The following is a 21533-nucleotide window of genomic DNA, read 5'->3' as shown; positions in this document are numbered from 1 at the left end:
TAAACAGCAGCAGTTGTGTGGGCAGTATACAACTAAGTTTTACTTAGAGGACACCTCTAGAAATTAATGGACCTGCCTTTATAATGCTCGGTAATTTCAATGGGCCTACTTTGAGTAAGACTTAGTTGAAGACCACCTTGGATCCAACTATTGCTTTCATCAGAATTCCAAAAGGATGTTAACAAATTCAATAATTTATTACACCCATAGCTTGACATCCAATGGAGTTGCTCGGCTGACATGTAAGGTGTTTACAGATGAACGGAGCAATTTCCAATTGATCCCCCCTTTCCCGCAATCTGCTCTGAATTCGGGGAGGGGAGTTGCCAAAAATGGTTTCCTTCTCCATCCTGCTGACAGATGGATAAAAAAAACAAAAATGCTTTTAATAAATAATTTATAAAAATTATTTATAAAAACTTTCTTTGGATTTATAATACAAAGAAGAAGACACAGTATTTGCTTAGCCAGCCAGATGGGCAGGGTATAAATAATAAGGGTCTGGTGACTTCTGTTTCAGTGTATCTGAAGAAGTGTGCATGTACACGAAAGCTCATACCAATAACAAACTTAGTTGGTCTCTAAGGTTCTACTGGAAGGAATAAAATTATGGTTATTGTTGTTATTGTTATTCTTTCTGCTTCCTAAATTCACACTGGTGAACAGTACCTAAAATTAATTTTAAAGCAATTCCTAAATCATTTTTAAATAATCTGGAATACATACTGTAAATTCATTAAATACTATTTTGAGATTATAAAATATATATCACACATATCTTGGAATTAATATCTTTAGAGAGAGATTTTTTTCTGACCAGATCCCCCAGATGCCATGGTCTCGGGGGGGGGGGGGGGAATGCGCTGGGCTTGGTTGAAACTGGATCACATTCAGAAACAAACGTCATCCCATGAAATTCTCTCCTCTATTTTACACCAGAACATTTATGGTCAAGACTTAGCAGATGAAGCTGTACATAAATACTACTACCACCTATAAATTATACCTGTGGCCTTTCTGATACATATTTTGCACAATGACGAATAAGGCGAATTGCTTCCATACTTGTATCTGGAAAAGCTGCATTGCATGCAAATTCGGACAAGCATTTAACAGCATCCTGGAAAGAATCTATAGTTGCTGGGAAGTGTTTCTCAAACACAATTGCTGGAAGGAAAGAAAGTACAGATGAATAGTTAGAATATCTGCCAATTAAACCACAGTATACAACTTCTAAGATTTTTAAGATACAGATGTTATCTTGATAAAATGAGTGGGGGTGAACCAGATAATGTTGGACTTCAACTCCTAAAACCAGCTGGGGATGGTGGGAGTTGTAGGCCAATGGCATCTACCGATGGGCCACAAGTTCCCTTACCTATGCAGTAAAGCAGAATGATTTTTATTAAGTAATATTATTTAAGTTTTACCACGCAAATAAATTCTGAAGCTAAAAAGCAACACAATAAGAACAGAATATATTATACCTCCTGGCAAAAGCCTGTAAATTATACATGGGTACTCACTGACAATGTGACCTGTAGTTTGAAAGGCAAGTTCAACTATACTTTCATCCTGATCAGATGCCGCCAGATGAAAAACTGAAAAAATATTCTTCCATCCTGAGCGGATGTTTGCTGCTTGGGAGTTCACCATCTGGGCTATGCAGCGAACAACCATGTCACGAATGGTTGGAGATCTACAACAGAGACAAAATTTACAAACAATTTACTAGTTAAAACTCTAAGCTTTAGCTTTGTACACTAGAGAATGAGAGAATGATTTCAGGTAGCTCACCCATTACACATCATTTATTACCTGTTTCTTTTCATGATATGTTCAAATGGTCTTAAGAAGTCCTTCTGGAATCGGAAATTAGCAAGTTCCCCTTTTTCTAAGAACTTCATTGATAACTGCCTTAAGGAATCGACTGCAAAAATAGCTACATCTTCATTGGGATTACAGCCAACCTAGCAAAGCCAAGTTAGAAACTCATGATATGCAATGTAAAAAGTAAAAAATATACATAATTATTTAGATCTGTAAATAACTGTATGGCAAAACCATCAGGAAATTATACAAAAACATTAAAAATGCACCGTTTCCTCTAAGTAGAACTATTTATTAGCATAATTATTTTCTAAAACTTTTCTCGAAGTCTAACTTTCAGTAAGTCGTAATTAACTGGTGGTATCTTCAGCACTCAAAATGCTGATGGGGCATTTTTATTAAATAGATTAAAAGGTTCACTTGGCTTTGTGGAAGAGCTAGTAAATATTAGGCATACCTTATTGAAATGATCTCCAATAACTTCCCAGATTCTAGACCACTGAAGCCTTATTCTCCCCATGTTATAGTAAGAAATCTCCACTATCTTCTGCAGGCTAAACATCCGAGGATGAGTGGCAGACAGCAGTTCATCCATAGACACAGCACAAAGCCATCGAACAAAATCCACTGTTAAATCCACAGAGAATCCACTTAATATGTATTTTTTAACAAATGTTAATACATTAGTATGGTAAGCAGTATCCAAAACTTACCAATAGCATTTCCATCTAGCCTTGTAGATCCTGTAAATATTCTGTCGAAGACACAATTTAACAGAACTGTGTAAGAATTTTGCATGTCAGATTTCCTCAATATATATGAAGATTAAAGGTCAACAAACCCTACCACTGAATATTTGACATATAAATATATATGTGTGAGTTTATATTTATACACAGGGGACGGCCATTTTAGGCATGTCCAAATGATGTTGCCGATGTGTGGGTCTTTTGGACCTGGGAAAGGGAAGAATGGGGGTGTGGCATGCTTATACACACTCCCCCAATGCCTGCAGGGGCTGGGAATGGAACCCCTGCACAAAATGGTGACTGCTTGTACATATACTAGGAGCTGTGTCCCTGCTGGCATTACTTGCCAACAGCTCCATTTACCAGAGACACACCTCGCCAAGCTCCCCTTAGACCAAGTGGGGGGGAACCTTGTTGGCTCCCACCTCAGCTTTGACAGGTGGTTAACAGGTGCCTCATGCTGATCCTCTCAAAGTTTTGCAGTCATCCCCTTGCTTCCCCTCCCATGCCAGAGGTACAAAGAAGGGCAAAGTGGATCGCAAAGCCATCTAAAGTCCTCCCATGCTTCTTTTCTGCCCCTGCAACCTTGCCAACCCTCTCCATTTTGCCCTCACTAACTCAGTTGTATCATTTAGTTCTTTGGATCAACAAACATTAGTAGAGCATTATTAGAGGTAGTATCATTAAAAAAACAACGCTAACAATATGACTACAGTGGACACTTGGGCTGCGAACGTGATCTGTACAGGATGCACGTCCACAACCAGCGCGCCTCTGCGCACGTGCGGGTTGCGATTTGGCGCTTCTGTGCATGCACAAAGCACGATTTAGCACTTCTGCGCATGTGAGACCGCCGAAACCAGGAAGTAGCCCGTTCCAGTACTTCTGGGTTTCGGCGGTCCATAACCCGAAAAAACGCAACCTGAAGCGTCTGTAACCCAAGGTATGACTGTATTTCCAAAGCAGCCAAAATATTTATGCTACTATACAAACATCACAATATCAGGCAAAAGGCAAATACAATACAATACCTGTCTACAGCAACAACAACACTTTGTGAGCTAGTTTCTCCAATGGATTCTTGAATACTTGCAATCTGCTTCCAGTCCATATTTCCTCCAACTAGCGTCAATTTTTAAAAGAAGGGATGGATTGTTGAAAGGAGGAAGGAAAAAAAGTAACTTTGCAAACATCGAAATAATTATATTTGCCAGCAATACTGAAGATAATGGTAAAAATGGATGAAATCTGTGTGCTAGAGTTAGGACACACACCGCTTCCCACTGCAATGTTGTCTGGCTATTGTTAGGAGCTGTTGTCTGTCAACGTTATGAATAAAGGCCCAATGACACATACAGCTCTTTTACACAAAGACTGGTGACTTTATGTTAGTAGAAATATCTTTCACTTGTGCAAGAAAGGGTGTCTAATTTTTGCTCTCCCCCCCCCCCCACCAAATATCCACCGGACTCCTTATATTTCCAAAAAGGCTACTCCTGATAACCACAGGGCCCTCTGGAACAGCATGGAATATGATGGAAGAACTATGTACTAGTGCAAAGTCCCGTTGAAAATACTACACGTACGTTAGTCCCCTTCAATTATTTTAATGGGTTTACTCCAAGTATGACTAACTTTGGATACAATCCATTCTTATTCTTAATTAAAATTGTATATTGTGCTTCATCTGATCAGAGTGGTTCACAACATAAAAATACAAAATGGGAACACAAAATACATATTAAAACGAAAACAAACCAGTAACATCCCCCCCATCCCACAAACAAAATTAAAAGGCCACAGAATGTTAATCAGCCAAAGGCCTGGATATACAGAAACAAATAATTAAGGAATAGTAAAATAAGGGAATATGAGAAGAATCAGTACAAACGAAAATATGAGACTCAAGGGTTTTTTATATACTGTTTCGTCTTGGATGTGAAGTCTTCTGTTGTAAAGATTGTACATAAAATGAATAAAGAAGTATCTTTTAAAAAAAGAGAAACGTTTTCACCTGGCACTTAAGGAAATGTCATGAAGGCACCAGGCAATAGTATATAATATCTGTATAGTTCTCTTCTTTCTACAGGAAAATAATTTGTCACCAACAAATCTAAACCAGCAACAAGGCAGACATAATGTACTTAAAGCAGTTTTGCCAGCTAGTAGTTAGTATTTACAATACTTGCCTATTCCTAGACTTGCAAATTCATCAGGTGCCTGATCCTTTGTTCCTATAAAAGAACCTTCTCGTCCTCTCACAGTCCCAGAGATGTAACGTGGCTTTACTCCAGTACCTATTAACTGTGCCAATTCAAGCTGACTGATGCATTTCAAAATCTTGAATTTAAAAAAGAATACAGAAAAATAAAATAATCAATCTACTGAAAGACAGATCATTTTTAACATCAAATGTTAGTAAACCCTTGCAATTTTCATCCATGCACACAAGCAAACTTCCAGAAACCTTTTAGGTATCTCACACTGACACAAACACTCTTAGAAATATTAATATACAATTAAATTTGACAATATGGTTTTAGTATATGAAAAAGTTATCTATGCATCATGCAAATATATACACAGAGAATGTATATTCTACACATTCAGTTATTATATAGCAATTAAAAATATAATCTACCTCATGCCAAGAAGTTCCCAAGTAATTTCCGTCAGTATGAGCCACTGTAATGAGTGTTTTTATTGTATCAATGTTCTTCTGTTTCATTTCAGTAATACCAGAATTCACCGTAAGTAAAGTAAATCTTGCTAGTGCTTGGACATAAGCATCCCTTTCAAGCTATAGGAAGAAAAATGAGTGTTTTAATTCATCAAAATTTACCTAGTTCATCTACTGCTAGATATCATAGCAGTTACTACACCATAGTATTGTATTAATAGAGATGCAAGATGTCAATATTGAAGCCAATGTAATGGAGGGAGGGGAAACACAGGAGACTCTGGCTGCTTCCTTACGGTAAAGGTAAAGGGACCCCTGACCATTAGGTCCAGTCGTGGCCGACTCTGGGGTTGCCTTGCTGGCCGAGGGAGCTGGCGTACAGCTTCCGGGTCATGTGGCCAGCATGACTAAGCCGCTTCTGGCAAACCAGAGCAGCGCACAGAAACACCGTTTACCTTCCCGCCGGAGCGGTACCTATTTATTTACAGTGGTGCCCCGCAAGACGAATGCCTCGCAAGACGAAATACTCGCTAGACGAAAGGGTTTTCCGTTTTTTGAGTCGTTCCGCAAGACGAATTTCCCTATGGGCTTGCTTCGCAAGACGAAACGTCTTGCGAGTTCTTGCGAGTTTGTTTCCTTTTTCTTAAAGCCGCTAAGCCGCTAATAGCCGCTAAGCCGCTAATAGCTGTGCTTCGCAAGACGAAAAAACCGCAAGACGAAGAGACTCGCGGAACGGATTAATTTCGTCTTGCGAGGCACCACTGTACTTGACTTTGACATGCTTTTGAACTGCTAGGTTGACAGGAGCAGGGACCGAGCAACGAGAGCTCACCCCATCGCGGGGATTCGAACCGCCTCCTTTCTGATTGGCAAGTCCTAGGCTCTGTGGTTTAACCCACAGCGCAACCCTTTCCTTACGGTACTCAAACCCAAATACTACAAAAGTTGTGAACCAGACTTTATATAGGAAGTAGGCTTTTTTCTCTTTATGTGTCGGTGCATCATTCCTAGAGGAGTGTGCAAACTGAATTATGAGAGTCACCTACTTTCCTCAAGTTATTCAAAGATCATATGAAAACAGCTACCATTTTGGACAGCTATAATCTGATGCCAGCCATTTGTCATAACATTTTTAGTTAATTTTTTTACTGATTCAGTGCTGCTGGATTTATCTTATTATTGCATTTTAATGGGTTTTATTGAGACGTTTTCTTAACAGGCAGTATATCTATATCTATCCATATAATAAAAATAAACAATTGTTCCATACATGAACAAAATTAAAACCCAAAAGGTTATGACCTCAATGAGATAATCAGGAATCCTAACACTTGCCTACTATGGTATGAACTCACTCAACACAACAAAATACAGAAGAAATAGATCTGAGATCTACACTCAGCAGTTTTCAAGATACATCAACATAATGCAGGTAATGCTGAAGCTTAATCAGTAGTGATTGCTCCCCCAAAGTGAACAGGTTTGGAATTCCTAGTAGTTGGTGTACTAAAAGATACAGCAACATATTTTACTAAGGAAGCTTTTCCTATACCAAAATAATAAAAGAACTGGAATTACTCATGATGAAACTCATGGAAACCACTACTTTCTGCCTATACAGTGGTACCTCGGATTAAGAACTTAATTCGTTCTGGGGGTCTGTTCTTAACCTGAAACTGTTCTTAACCTGAGGTACCACTTTAGCTAATGGGGCCTTCTGCTGCTGCCGCACCGCCGCTGCACGATTTCTGTTCTCATCCTGAAGCAAAGTTCTTAACCTGAGGTAATATTTCTGGGTTGGTGGAGTCTGTAACCTGAAGCGTATGTGTCAGGGAACTGCCATCGGAAGGACAGGAGGTGGAAGGGCTCACTGAGGTTGAGACAGACTTAGCAGCTGAAGAGGGAACCAGCAGGGGGAGAGGAGGGGCTCCAGGGGAAAGTGAGTCGGAGGGATGGCTCAGAGACACTTCTAGCGAAAACAGTGGGGAGGTTTCAAGACCTCCTATAGGGACACCCACTCCTCGCCGGAAAGTGTCGCGCCGAGAGTCCAGAAGACGTGTTTCCGTTAAGGAGCTTTTATGCTGGAAGAGGTTCCGTAAGCGCCCACTTTCGGATTCTGCTAGCGACTGACGGAGCCATGCTTGAGGGGCTCCGTCGTAGGCAGAGGTTTGCGGATTCGACCAAACTCTGAGGGACTAGGATTTTACGCACAAGCAGCTCATCATCCCATCACAGTATGTAACCTGAAGTGTATCTAACCCGAGGTACCACTGTATTGTGTATGAGAATGTCTTTTCTCTCTTAGTAAACAAGGTGCTGGCAAGGTGCCCAAAGATAACCTTATATCCACTTTGCAATCTCATGTATATATTAATCACATTGACATTTGAAATCTATAATTATTTCCATTTTTTAAAGTGACTTTTACTTGTTTAACGATTATATACTACTTAATTGTCAAAAAAGCTCAAAGCAGTTTACAAAAAGAATAAAACAATATAATTGTAAGTACAAACTGTTATTAAAACATTCCACAAAAAAATCACCAATAAGCTAAAACCAGAGTAAGATATAACATTATACTGTTGGAAAACCACACCATGTATTTTATGGCACAATGCTACTATATAATCACAAATATTTACAATACTTAGAACCTTGGTATTGGTGAACCTTAGAATTCAGTATTACCTGGATGTTAAAAATGCATGCTATTCTGATTGCACATCGTATGCCTTCTAGGCAAAGAGAGGCAACTTCTGTGTCATCACAGTCCTGCAAACCTACACTGAATGCAGCCAAGAATGGTGTCCATGCCAACTAGAATAAAAACAAACAAACAAATAAATTGTTCAAACAGCAGCACACACTTTAATTACTATGTAGTTCAGATAAATGTGAACAGCATTATAAAGCTATAATGCAGACAAACTTGATTCACCTGTTGACTTTTCATTTATTTAGTTTTAAATCTATAATAAATAAAGCTTAGGGATGCTGGTGTTTTCCATACAGGTTTATTTACCTGGTCACACTGTTACTGTGTGCCTGGTATGGCATATGATGGGCATGGCCAGGGTACACTGCATTTATGGCTGCCATATTGCTAGAGTCACCAAATTGCCCTGCCCCTACTTCCATGTTTACATTCCAAAGCAGGGGTATTCTCGTTGTTATCCATGGGCTCTCTCTGCATGGCTTCACAGTGCGTCTGTTCTGGACAGGGAGTTTGGGAACTGTCTGCTGTGTATGTCAACAGTTGGCCTTGGTTGCTACGGTGACACCAAGCGTGCCAGCTCTCTGTATTTTGTGTTGCCACTCTGTAAATTCCTCCCCCCTTGGGCTTCTGAACAGGCCCAAGATCTGCTGTGACTTTACGCTGCCCTCATTTGTGCTGCCCTGCTCTCTACCAGCTCCTTGCGCATAAGATTGCTTGTTAAGCTATTTATTATGCATTTAGGTAGCTAGTAATTGACACTGGTGATAGTGAAATTTATGTTCTTAGAAAGCAAAGAACTGCTTTCAATAGTGTTTTAAAATGTAAAATATTCACCTATTTAGAGGAAACATGTAGTCATAGTGCAAAAGAGGAATATTTATAAGACTTACCTTGAACATTGGTCTTACATGTTCCAAGTGTGTTGCGCTTGTGAAAGGAGCTTGAACATGGCTCACTGCCTCCATCAGAGCTTTAGCTGTTTTAGCCATCTGCTCCATTTCTAAGTTATAAAGAAGTCGCCTCTGCTTTTCACTAGCTACATCTGGAAGCATTTTAAAAACATTTTATTCTATACAAAATCTAAACCAAGACAAAACAAATATACAAAGAAAAACATACTTATAATGCCAGCAATATATGCACAACTTGTAACAATCATGTTGATACGCTTTTAATCAAAGAAATAAATGTTTTGTGCCTATGGACGTGCTCTGCCAACATTCAATAAATAAATGGTATCCATCCTATAAAAAATTGTTTTATGTTTGTCTTCCTTCCTACATTCTAACTTGGTTAGTTTTTAAATAACCATGCAGTCATATATTCTACCCGCACTGTAGGAATTGCTGTCCTTTGCTGATAGGCTTGTGAAATCTAGCCATTAATACAATGCACATATACATAATTATTTACTGGAAACCCACTGGCAAAACTCTTGCATAACAAAAACAAGAGTGTGTCAATTTCCAAATCTCTGTGTTTTTAGCTTTTAAACAAGATGTTTTCAGTTTTCAAATTGGGGAAGTGGCGATATGCTAAAGGAGTAGAGGAAATTTCACTCCATTGAAATAATCCAAAGAAGGTATTAGGAGCCCATGGCTCTCCAGATGTTGCTGGACTGCACATCATAAGCCCCAACAAGCATGGGCAATGGCCAGGGGTGATGGAAGCATTGGTCCAGGTTCCCCACTCATTATCGCAAGTGATTTATCATCCATGATTTAGCCACACACATAGATTTTCTTAAGAATACAAATAAAACTGGAAAAGGACTGGTTTTAAAGGAAAAAGGGGGTGGTAATTTGCTACACCCTAGCAGAACTCTGCCTACTCCCTAGAAAATATTGACTCCAATATATAATATGTTGATATTCAGAGCTGAAATTTGAACAGTTAATGGTTGCAACAAGAACTATTACAGATTTCATGAGTGTTATCAATTGCAGGAGAGGAAGAAAGGCCAACCATTTGAAACATGCCTGTACAACTAGAAATTTAGACAAGAACAGGTTCAGTTCCAAGAAAATCATGGTTGTAATAAAAAACACACAATACATATGCTGGTCTCAACAGAAAGCTACATATATATATGAAATATGAAAATGCATTTATTTTAACTTCCCTCCTATACTGCAATTTAGTGCAATTTTGCTGTTGCCATTTATTTGCACACACAGTTTTATATCTCTATATAAAGACAGAGAATGCAGAAGAGTAATGAGATGTGTACATGTACTTGCTCACTGATTATTATTTTTTTGAAAGATGCATTATAACAAGATAGTTTTATTAGGTTGGTTGTCAGTATCAACAAGAAAGAGAGAAGCAACAATTATTCTGTGAAGCTTGGTATGCTGTGGGGGGCTTACTTTGTTTACTTGTTTTTGTTGGTATCGTCAACTCTTTTGTTTCCTTCATTGAGATCTTTTTCCCTGCTATTTCATTATATATGGCAGATAGATATTCTTCAGGGAGATCCTTGCTATCATTGATACCTCTGTTCATCTTAATGTATTGTTCTTTTGTCATTTTATTCTTTACCTAGAAATTGGGGGGGGGGGAGCAGTTTAGTATTAGCCACGAAAGCAACATCAGTAGGATGTATGAATACATAGTCACAGAATCTACCAAGAGAGGAACCTTCAAGAAAAAATACCCAGGGAAGGATCCCATCTAGTCCACACACTCAGGTATCTCTCTCTCTCCTCCATCACCCACCAGTCTCTGCTACTGTTGATTAAGAAGAAGAGGAAGAGTTTGGATTTGATATCCCGCTTTATCAGTACCCGAAGGAGTCTCAAAGTGGTTAACATTCTCCTTTCCCTTCTTCCCCCACAACAAACACTCTGTGAGGTGAGTGGGGCTGAGAGACTTCAGAGAAGTGTGACTGGCCCAAGGTCACCCACAGCTGCATGTGGAGGAGCGGGGAATTGAACCCAGTTCACCAAATTATGAGTCCACCGCTCTTAACCACTGCACCACACTGGCTCTTAAACTTCATCAACTTCATACAGACATAGAAGTGGGTTATAAAAATCAGAATGATAATGGCAGCTTCCATATCTCTCCAAGGGCAGTTCTGAAGAAAAAGGCTTGGTTCATATTCTACACACTGTGCACTTGAACAGCCTGCCTACTAGCATTCACCAAGCTTTTGTCTGTGGGTGCCTTTGAATAATATATCTGTTCTATTAATAGTGCTGGTGACATCTAAGCAAAAGTATGTTTCATTATGTTGGTTTCCTTATCTAAAGTACTGTAACACATTCATATACAGAAATGCCCCTACTGTGGCAGAAAACAGCAGACTTTATAAAATTATTTGTACCTTGCCTTTCGGCCCTCAAAAGGCTTACAACATAGTAACACAATACAAAAAATGGACAGAACATTTAAAAAGACGCATGCACAAACCCCACAATCTACCCAAACCAATCTAATCAGCAGGCAAGAATTTAAAACAGGCCAGAAGCCTGAAGAAATAAGTAAGTTTTTACCACCTGCCTAAAAATCATCAACATGGGAGCCATCTGGAACTCTTGGGAAGGTGTTCCAGGGTCAAGACTTAAGATGCAGGAGGAAAATAAGATTTATTTAAATCAGAAGTAAAGTCAGCTTAAAATGGTGCTGGTTTAATAAACCTGAGTGAGTCACTTTGTAGATTCAAGTTATAAATTAATAGGTTCTAAGTAATGTACCTGTGGGCTATGGAGATCAGTTGTCAACATGATAATTGAATAAGCCAAGACATAAGCAGTGTCAGCACTAGCAAAGAGGGTTTGCCTGAAACAAAAAATATATATAATCAATTTCCCCCTTTATCCAGCTATAGATTAGACAAAGGCAAGAGAAAGCAACTTACCCTTGGTTGCACTCCAAGTATCTAGCAGCAAATTTCTCCATCAATCTATCTATTTTCTGAGCTTCTCCCGGAAGACGAAAGCCTTCCAAAAACATGCGCAGAGCAGAAACAAAATCCTTTGCTGAAAAGTCATGCTGGTCCACATATGCATACATAACTTCCTTATTAAATTTATCATTGTCTCCTAGGAACTCCCCAACTTGAGTCTAAAATGAAAATAATTAATTCCAGGTCAGGTCAACATGTATACAACCAAATGGAAAGTGATCCAGCCATACTGCATTTTTCATTTTTTTAAATATTAAAAAAATAAACACCCAAAATATGTTGCTCTGTTGGTTGCTGATTATTGCAATCCACACTACAGCACAGGAAAGTTTATTAGCGCCAATGAAGTGCTTGACAGGGGAAGAAAACCACCTTCCTTCCATTTAAAAAAAGACAAGAAACTGGCTGACTGCCAATGTAAGCAAGAGAGCAACCTCACATTAGGATGGTATCCTCCAGGAGTTTACTGCATCCCCCCAACCCCCAGTTCTATGAACTGTTGCCCATAGCATTTGAGACAATTAGGTTCTGGCCCATAACAGATTCTGCATCATTCAAGCTCTGAAATTTGAAGTTCTAATCAACCAAGATCATACATGCCCAGAAGATCATCTTCACATTCATCTTGACCTATAAGATGCTCTAGATTTCAGAAGCGTATTCACATTTAAATTAAAAATAAAAATGGGTACTGTATTTGTCCTTTTAAGGATGATCCTATGCTGCTGCACCAAGGAAACCTGGGATAATTTTACTTTGCTGAAGCCAGTAAAGGCAGTCTTTTTCCCACTGCCACCAGCTATTTAGAAAGGGGGGAGCAGTTATTTTAAATAACACACTACAGATGAGAAAGCCTTCCATTTATTTGTGATGAAACTCTTAAGATGCTTGAAATGGGATTATTTATCCATCTATTACAAATTCATAATCAGGTCTAAGCTATGTGCAAGCTACACATATTCCAGACAGCCAGTAGGACTATTCTTAGAATGTAGTCTCTTGCTCACAGTGGGGAAAGTGGTATAAGGGCTGCTGCTGCTGCTTCAATTTGTTTTGCCACAAGTCCTGCTGGACATGTGAGGCCCTTGGGTGTGCTTAAATGAACTCTCTGGGGTGTAGCTATAAACACTTCTTTACCATTACACAGTTATGATAGGAATAAGTTGGAGTCTAGCTCAAACTACTGCAATTGTATTTACAAAGCAAATCGCATATGAAATACATTGGACAGTAATAACATTTTTCTTACAGAGTCTAATCTTTCTTCTTGATGCAAGAACTGGGCAATATCTTCAGGAGTAGTACCAAGCATACCTTGCTCTTGCAGGTACTGAATTCCTCTCTTTGGTTTCTTATTAAACCTGTATGTTAAATCACATGTTCATTAATCACTGAAAATGCACATACAAGGCAAAAACATCTGTGTGCTGAGGGGGATTCACAACTTGGCACCACAATCATCCCAAGACCCATTTAAAAATCAAAACCCAGAGAATCTTCTTCTGGATCTGAGCCATAATTTGAAGAGTAAGAAACCCATCCCTAAGCAATAGTAGATTAGTAGGAGAAGTTCCAATTTACCATACTGTTAAAATATTTGAATGCATTTTTTGTGGGGTGGAGAAGCTGACAAGAGAGGGAAAAGGATATAAAGATCATAATATATTTTAACATCAAGCTGTCATATTTCCACCTCAGAGTTCCTCATAACTACTTCTTAATACACATAAGAATAAGATCAAATTCTAAATTCCTTCTAAATGCCTAGGCAATATTACTATTCTACTTCTCCTTGACTTTATATCTATTATCGCTGTTGTTTCCACCTAAAGTTTGTCCACATTTCTGGTTTTTGAGATTTGTTTTTTAAACAATTGCATTCACATCCTACTCCATTTCTAGCAGTAGCTCAGGAAAGCAAGGAATGAAAAAAACTACCAAAGCTTTCAGCATAGATGTAATTGGGTAACACCTTAGTAACTGTAAAAGGCCAAAAGAAAACCAAAGTCAAACTGAAGCTCAAATCCCAAGTGCACATCCTAGAAAATAAGTCTTACTGAATGCAATTAAGACTTAAATCTGATTAATGTTTATAATTGGCCTGTAAGTCTGTAGTCCTCAAAGTTTGTAAGTACAGTTCCAGTGAAGTAGATGCTACAATATTCTTTCTACAAAGGAAGTAAAAGGTAGTAGATGAAAGAAAATGGTATCAGGAGACTCCCCTGCATTCTGACAATTTACATTATGGGTTAAACAAATAAACTTACAAATCTATTCCTTGTTCTATTATTTCCTTCTGTTGCTTTAGAACCTCAAACTGCTCTGGATTGTCAGTACCAGACATCTGCGTGCTATAGCTACCAATTCCTGATGAAGCTGTGGAGTCTAAGGAATTTAAGCTGCCATATCGGTTAATTGTCTCAGGGTGTTTTATTTCAGAGCTGTCTTGTTCTGTGGGTTTTTCTTGTCCTGCACAAGAATAGCAAAGGAAAATGATCTTTACAAGTTAGTTGATGTTTGTACCATTTTTAGAAGTTGCCGATTTGTTAACTGTCCATCATCACATTCAAAGTCTAGTTATTAATAATATGTAGTAAGATATACGTCACTAGTTCTATGTGACAGAGAGTCATAACATTAACATATTTTTTTTAAATGAACCTAAACAAGAATATCAGATCTGAAAGTTGGAAGAAAATTAATTTTATATAAGAATAATAACAAAAAGTTGAAAGATTTAAAATAATACAGCGGTACCTTGGTTCTCAAACGCCTTGGTTCTTAACGTCTAAAACCTGGAAGTAAGTGTTCCGGTTTTTGAATGTTTTTTGGAAGCCAAATGTCTGGTGCGGTTGTCAGCTATTGTTTCCGGGGCGCCTGCACCAATCAAAAGCTGCGCCTTGGTTTTCAAACATTTCAGAAGTCAAACGGACTCCAGAACGGATTAAGTTTGGTGCTTTGGTTTTTGCTATTTATTTTATGTTTTTGTTTTTGGGGCTTTTTTGGTTAATTTGTTTTTGTGACTGTGTGGAACCCAGTTCAGCTACTGACTGACTGATTGTGTGACTGCAGAAATGGATAAAAAAACCCCATCCAAACAATGACTAACATCAGTGCAGGTAAGGAATTTTTTTTTTTATCATCTACAATACTGTCTTATTTGTTTTATGTACAGTACATTGATTATTGCTTTCATTTTATGGATCAATGGTCTCATTAGATAGTAAAATTCATGTTAAATTGCTGTTTAAAATTCTGGATTAATCCGTTTTGCATTACTTTCTGTGGGAAAGCACACCTTGGTTCTGGAACGCTTTGGTTTTGGAATGGACTTCCAGAACGGATTAAGTTTGAGAACCAAGGTACCACTGTACCCTGACAGATGTATTTATTATAACGAATGATACAACCCTTTACAAGATCAAAGCATGCTGCAATTCTAGACATTGTGAATCTTTGCAGCACATTATATGATGACATAAAAACAGCTTACATAACTGTAAAGGATGTAGGAAACCGTCTGGCAAGTGGCTGTGGGAAAACTACTGCAAATGGAAGAACTTTTCCCAACTTAACAAAATGTGAGGAGAGGTAATTGTGTGCTTCTGTCACTACAGGGTATTGCATGATCTCTTGCCCAAGGTCTCAAAATATGTGCTTGGGTAAGAATGCGGTTGTTTGAAGTCTCTTGTGTAACAGTTTGTAGAACAGTGCCAACACCAGTATTTCCTCTACGGGTGTCTCTCTGCATCCAACGCTCTATTATTTGCAGACTTCACACATGCATGCAAAGCCCAATCATACCTGTAGCTGCAGTAATTTACATATCTGAGCAGGGCAAGTTGTCATACTTAGCAAACAGGAAAATCAACTTCAGTGCATTTCAGGTCAACACATCACTAAGGAATAAGAATGTCAAAGTCAAAACAGCTTACCTAGGGTTGTTTGAGAGTTGGGATTTACATACTGATCCTTACTCCATTCCACCATGCACTTCAATATGGAGACTAAGCATTCAAGTCCCTTCTTTCTCAGGCTTAGCTCCTGCAATAATTTGTATATAATTGCAAAAAGATTTAGGTAATATTCAATGTTAATTTAATTTTTTTTTACTACTAGAAACATACTGAGATATGCCATAGTTTTTACCTGAATGTTGGTCATTCCAAGTTCTTGGCTGCCTCTTCCTTGAGCAATCTTGGACAGGTCATTAACTAGTCTTTCAAATATGTTTGCAGCATTCAAATCACAATCATAGTTTACATAGATGTCCACTACACTCTGGGCATCTGTAACAGGAACAAAATTATACATTGAAAAGCTTTGCTAGGTAAACATATAGGCATAGCAACAAAACCCCTCAAAACTAGCAAGACATGTGACCCTAAACCTTTGAAAAGCAAATAGGTATGCCCAATGGAGTAATACCTGCGCATATCCTTGTCAGTGTTTGTATAACCATCCATTTATGATCAAAGGAGCTAGTAGAGGTTTCTAAGATATACAAAAAAATCTCTTTGAAGAAAACCTAGGAAAAATGGTATGGACAGAAAGAAGTTACATTTATTTCCCAAACCCTGTACTTCATTCATTAACTGTTATAATCCAACATATGGCCCATGCAAAGCTTAACATATATAGAATTCATATCTTAATCTTGCTGTATAGATTTAGCACCGATGCTAATAAAAATATGTTATTCCCTTCATCAGGACAATAGGTAGCCATGTGTTGTACAGGAACATTTTAATTCAAGGGAAATGATTCATAGAGAGTTCTTGTAGGTCACAAAGTCTGATTTTAACAGTAATTGCATTCACTCCAATTACTATTCTATCAGCTCCGTTAAATTGCATTTGGATGTCCTGCTAGGCAAAGTTGAAAAAAGCAAAACAGAAACAAAAAACAGACAGCCCTGGTTTAAGAAATCCAGGATCTGTGCACTGAAGGCAGCGTGCAGAGGTAGGTAGCGTGGAAATGGTGCATGGATTCAATGCTCATTCTTGGATTCATAAACCATGAGAGAGAACATCTCAACTGGTTCTTAAAGTGCCTTTTTCCATTTGGAAAAGGAACATCATTGAATACAATGCTTTTGTCATCTGACAACAGCTTTCAGGCTAGTTAATATCCAACCTAGGGCATACATCCAATAGCTACATACTTAAGAATCTTCTGCCTCCAAAACATTAGTCAGTTGTGTGAAGCCTGTTGATACAGCTATATAAAAAAATGTGTTCATCACTTTCCCATAGCTGGAAGCCAAAGAGCTACTTATGACTAGCCCATATTGTTGTTTTTGAACTTTTTGGGGGACCAGTTCAACCCAATGTCATGGCAAACAACCCACAACTCTTAGAGCCCTTTTTGAGAGTCACAGAACTAACTTCACAATTCTTTAGATTCTTTTGTCTAAGCAGCTAAGTATTTTGCCTCTATATGGGTTAGAATATGACATGTCAGGTTATTGTTTTTAATAAATCTCATCAGCATGGCTGAGTAGAAGTTTTGAGAAAAGTTTCTTAAGAGTGGTACCCGCTTTCCACCAAAGAGACACATCTAAATGGAAATTTCCTATATTTTATATATGCACACAGTGTCTTACAGGAAATGGGAAGACCAACACACAAGGCTAGTATTAAAACAGCCTGCAACTTTATCACAAACAATTGTAACAAGTATCCATCCCTGTTGCCACATAGCAAATAGGAGATGAACAGCAGAAGGCAGAGCACACACAAGATTAAATCCTCATCACCAACTCTCATCTTCACCACTGGAAAACGATAACTTCCTGCCTTTTTCCAAAGGTGGAGGCAGAATGTAATAAACTGTACAGCGTCTGTCATTTCAATATGCAAATCACTTATATTTACATTTACACATATATTTTAATTTAGTATGTTTTCTATTAGTATTTCAGGAACCATGAAGAAACTCATTCATTTTAGGTATGAGCTTCATAAATTGGCAAGAGGTATTTGTATGATGAAAAATTCATTTGGTGCTTTACAATGACCTTTTCGAGTCAAATGATGTATTGAGTTTTACCCTATATTTCTCAGGTACTTTTGGTGCTAATTAGAGGTGAGAGCTAAGACAGTGCTTTTATGCTGCTTTGACTGAAGCATCAGTTTCAATTAAAGCTGTTCAGTATTTTAATGGATGTATTATTCTATTGCTTTGTTTTATTGTGTTATCTTCTCTTTTATTGTAAGCAGCTTTAGCTACGTTTTTAAAAGAAAAATGGAGTATAAATCAATTCCCATGCCCACATGTGTTCTATTTCAAATTTGCATAGAGGCCTTCTCACACACACACACACACACACACACACACACACACACACACACACACACTATATAGGCCCTGCTTCCAGTATCTGGGCTGCAAAGATCATGCTGATAAGGGATTAGCAACATCAAGGGTTTAAAAGTGAAGCCCCACAAACTTGACAGGTGGAGATGGAGTGGGGGATGGATGATCCTACTTTGCTATCTGAACATCTGCATGAGGGTACAATTCTATTCTCTCCCCTCACCCCACTGCCCCAACTAGATGTTTACTGAAGATTTATAAGAAAAACATTACACAACATGAAAAAACAACTGAAATACAAACAAAAACAGCAACATTTTGGTACAGATAATGTGTAAAACCAAGGAGAGCAGTGGCAGGGGACAATAATACAGTAGGAAATGAAGTGCTCAACTAACAGTTAATTAGTTAGTAAACTCAGGCCAGCAATAAAAAATGCTTAGGGATGACATCTACAATTCTTTTCTTTGAATGCTGCAGTAAATTGTGCTCTTGATAAGTGGCAGTTTTGGTTCAATTTATATGAGTTTGTTTAAAACAAGGTGATCATTAAACCTAACGAAGTCAAGTTAGTTTGAGGCTAAAACGAAATTGTTATTTTATGAACCTTATGTATTTTAACTGCACAGTATGCGATGCCTAGAGGGATACTGAATTACTTCAAGTAAGGTGCTTAAATTGCTGGATGTTAACTTACCTCAATTTGCATTTTCAGGTGAGTCTTAAAATTTGAAAGTAGAGTGAGGAATATAGAAAGCGAAAGTTCAAACACTTCTGGAACAGACGAGACTCCGTTTTTCGACAGTGCAACACAAAGATACTGCTTAATAGCATTGATAAACATTTCATTTGTCCTGAAAACAGGTCCTGCATTTTGCAGAATAGACAGCAGCAACTGCAATGAAAGGATCTTTGACCGCAATTCATGAGACCTAGAAGGAATAATTGCAGTTATTTGAACAATTCGTGGGAGATATTTCTCTTTATAAAAACGACTAAGAACATCTCTAAGCTATTATTAGAAAATCCTAGGCAGTTATATAAAATATAAACCAACCACTTAATGTATTAGACAACTACCATTGCACAATGATTTACTGAAAGTGAGTGTTTACAGTAGAGCGCACTGTGTATTTCATACACCCCAGGCACAATACACCAATCAGGAACAGTAGTTTAATCACTTTCATTGCTATGAACAGGACCTTGACCTTTATGGAGCAGTTACAATGTTCTAAATGCTAGCATGTCAATTCTCAAAAAAACTCATGTCAGCTCTCCTAAATATTTTTCCCCTCTTTGTGCACTGAGAGGGGGAGAAGGGGAGAGCTCTTTTTATTTCTAAATCATAGGCACAAGATAAGGATAAATTTTGTTCCCTTTGATGGCATGGGAGATTTACATATCAGTTGTGTCCAGTACTTTTTTTGCGGGGTGGGGGGAACCCAATACTACAGTTGCACTCACCTGAAATGTAGTTTCCCATTCCTAGTTCCAGGTCAGCAGGATTGGTTGGTGGCTCCTCCCCCTGATCAAAGGCAGGAAGCAACTGTTCAGGAGCCAGGGCTCCCATCATGCAGTTCAAGGACTCACCAAGCTCAAGAAAGCAGGAGTCATAAGGAAGGGAAAACCTACCTCCTCCTAACAAAAACTACAACCAACTTGAATGGTATAAGGAAATGATAGAAAGGAAAAAAGACTCATGCAGCCCACTACCTAAGGTGGGGCCTGCTGACCTATCACCGGGAATGGAAAACTACATTTCAGGTGAGTGAAGCTGTACTTTTCTCCATTTCCAGTTACAGGTTAGCAGGATGGGATGTGCAATAGCTAACTTCCCCAGGGTGGGCTACAGCTGCAGGAGCTAGGGAGGAGCACCTGCTGCAGGACCCTCTGACCGAACACTGCCTCAGGTGAGGTGTATGTCTCCAAGCAGTATTGTCTGGTAAAATGCTAAGGCATGGCCCAGGTGGCAGTGCGGCAAATCTCCTGAAGGAGTGTGAGAGGGAAAGGTGGCCAAGGTGGCTGCAGACCTAGTGGAGTGGGCTGTGCTATGCTGAGGAACATAGATCTTTTGGGCTTTGTATGCTAGCACTATACATGCCTTGATGAATCTGTAAAGAGTGGTTGTTGACACCTTATTCCCCAGGGAGTGGGGAATGGATGGAGACAAATATGCTCTTGGATTGTCTGTGTAGCTTCAGTTCTGGCTATATTGACCTTAGGGCTCTACAAACATCTAGTGAGTGCCAGGCCCTTTCCTTGGCGTATACCACGGATGGGCAAAAGGTTGGTAAAACGATCTCCTGTTGAAGGTGGAAACAAGAGGAGACTTTAGGCAGAAAGTAGGTATGAGGCCTGAGAACTACTCTGTTCTAGTGGAAAATACAGAGATGTTTAGTGATAGAGAGCATGTTTAATTTGGAGACTCTGTGGGCAGAGGCAATAGCAATGAGGAAAACCACTTTGAGAGACAGGATTTGGAGAGAAACTCATCTGAGAAGTTCAAAGGGGGGCATTGTAGGGCAAGACGGACCCTGTGTAGATTCCATAAAGGGAATCTGTCAATAGTGGGGGGACAAATTAGTGGAGCACCTCTGAGGAAGCATTTTAGTAAGGAGTAAGAGGAGAGGGGAGGAGAGTAGAGCGTAACTTTGAAAGAATTGAGGCGATTGCTGCTGCCTGATGTTTCAGAGTATTAACTTTCAGACCTTTTTGTAGGCCTTCTTGGAGAAATTCCAGAATGGTGGAAATGTCAAGCTTGGTGGAGTATGACAGGAAGAAAGCCTTCTAGGTGGCTTGGTAGATGCGTATTACGGCAGGTCTTCTGGAATAAAGAAAAATGTCTATCATTGCTGACAAGAACTTTCTTTTTGTAAAACGTTCCCATTCAAATTCCACAGTCAGCTGACTGTGTAGTAAAAATGGGGGGGGGGGGGGCCAAGATGTACAGATGCAGGATTTTGTGAAACCAAGGTCAGGGTGGCCAAAATGGTGCAACAAGAATTACTCTGATCTTTTCTTCCTTGGTCTTGCATGGGACTTGTGGCAAAACAGGTGTTGGGGGAAATGCATAGAGTAGTCCCTGAAGCCAGGGCAAGATGAGCACCCCAGGCTTCTTCTTTCAGAGTATGAAACCTGGTGAAGTAGCAAGGGAGCTGATTATTTCTTTCTGAGGTGAAGAGGTAGACTTGGCACTGGCTGAAAATATACTGGATGAGCTGGAATATTTGTAAATTCAGCTGCCACTCCACCTGATCCAACTTCTGAGCTTCCTGCTGAGCCAATCCACTTGGATGTGTAGGAGGCCTGAGATGTGCTCTGAAG

At 38.9% G+C, this 21533-nt stretch overlaps 1 protein-coding gene across 2 annotated transcripts in view; it reads right to left on the bottom strand.

The window, feature by feature from the left end:
• ARFGEF1 (ARF guanine nucleotide exchange factor 1) overlaps nt 1–21533 on the bottom strand; it is a 71773-nt gene that overhangs the window by 11590 nt on the left and 38650 nt on the right. The window contains exons 10-28 of one of the 2 annotated variants that reach the window (XM_028736767.2): nt 18904–19138; nt 16314–16416; nt 16038–16177; nt 15824–15932; nt 14156–14357; nt 13138–13249; nt 11841–12046; nt 11677–11761; nt 10348–10519; nt 8869–9020; nt 7951–8079; nt 5221–5379; nt 4769–4919; nt 3611–3701; nt 2544–2584; nt 2288–2457; nt 1819–1970; nt 1527–1699; nt 1007–1167 (exon numbers count right to left, since the gene is read on the bottom strand). In XM_028736767.2, coding sequence (XP_028592600.2) covers nt 1007–1167; nt 1527–1699; nt 1819–1970; nt 2288–2457; nt 2544–2584; nt 3611–3701; nt 4769–4919; nt 5221–5379; nt 7951–8079; nt 8869–9020; nt 10348–10519; nt 11677–11761; nt 11841–12046; nt 13138–13249; nt 14156–14357; nt 15824–15932; nt 16038–16177; nt 16314–16416; nt 18904–19138 — 2743 coding nt within the window. The remainder of the gene's footprint in view (nt 1–1006; nt 1168–1526; nt 1700–1818; nt 1971–2287; nt 2458–2543; nt 2585–3610; nt 3702–4768; nt 4920–5220; nt 5380–7950; nt 8080–8868; nt 9021–10347; nt 10520–11676; nt 11762–11840; nt 12047–13137; nt 13250–14155; nt 14358–15823; nt 15933–16037; nt 16178–16313; nt 16417–18903; nt 19139–21533) is intronic. The other variant, XM_028736768.2, reaches the window with a different exon arrangement.

Source organism: Podarcis muralis, chromosome 8, assembly GCF_964188315.1.
Source record: "Podarcis muralis chromosome 8, rPodMur119.hap1.1, whole genome shotgun sequence".
NCBI lineage: Eukaryota > Metazoa > Chordata > Lepidosauria > Squamata > Lacertidae > Podarcis > Podarcis muralis.
Note: the sequence above shows the minus strand (reverse complement) of the source record. Positions and strands in the feature narration are given on the sequence as shown.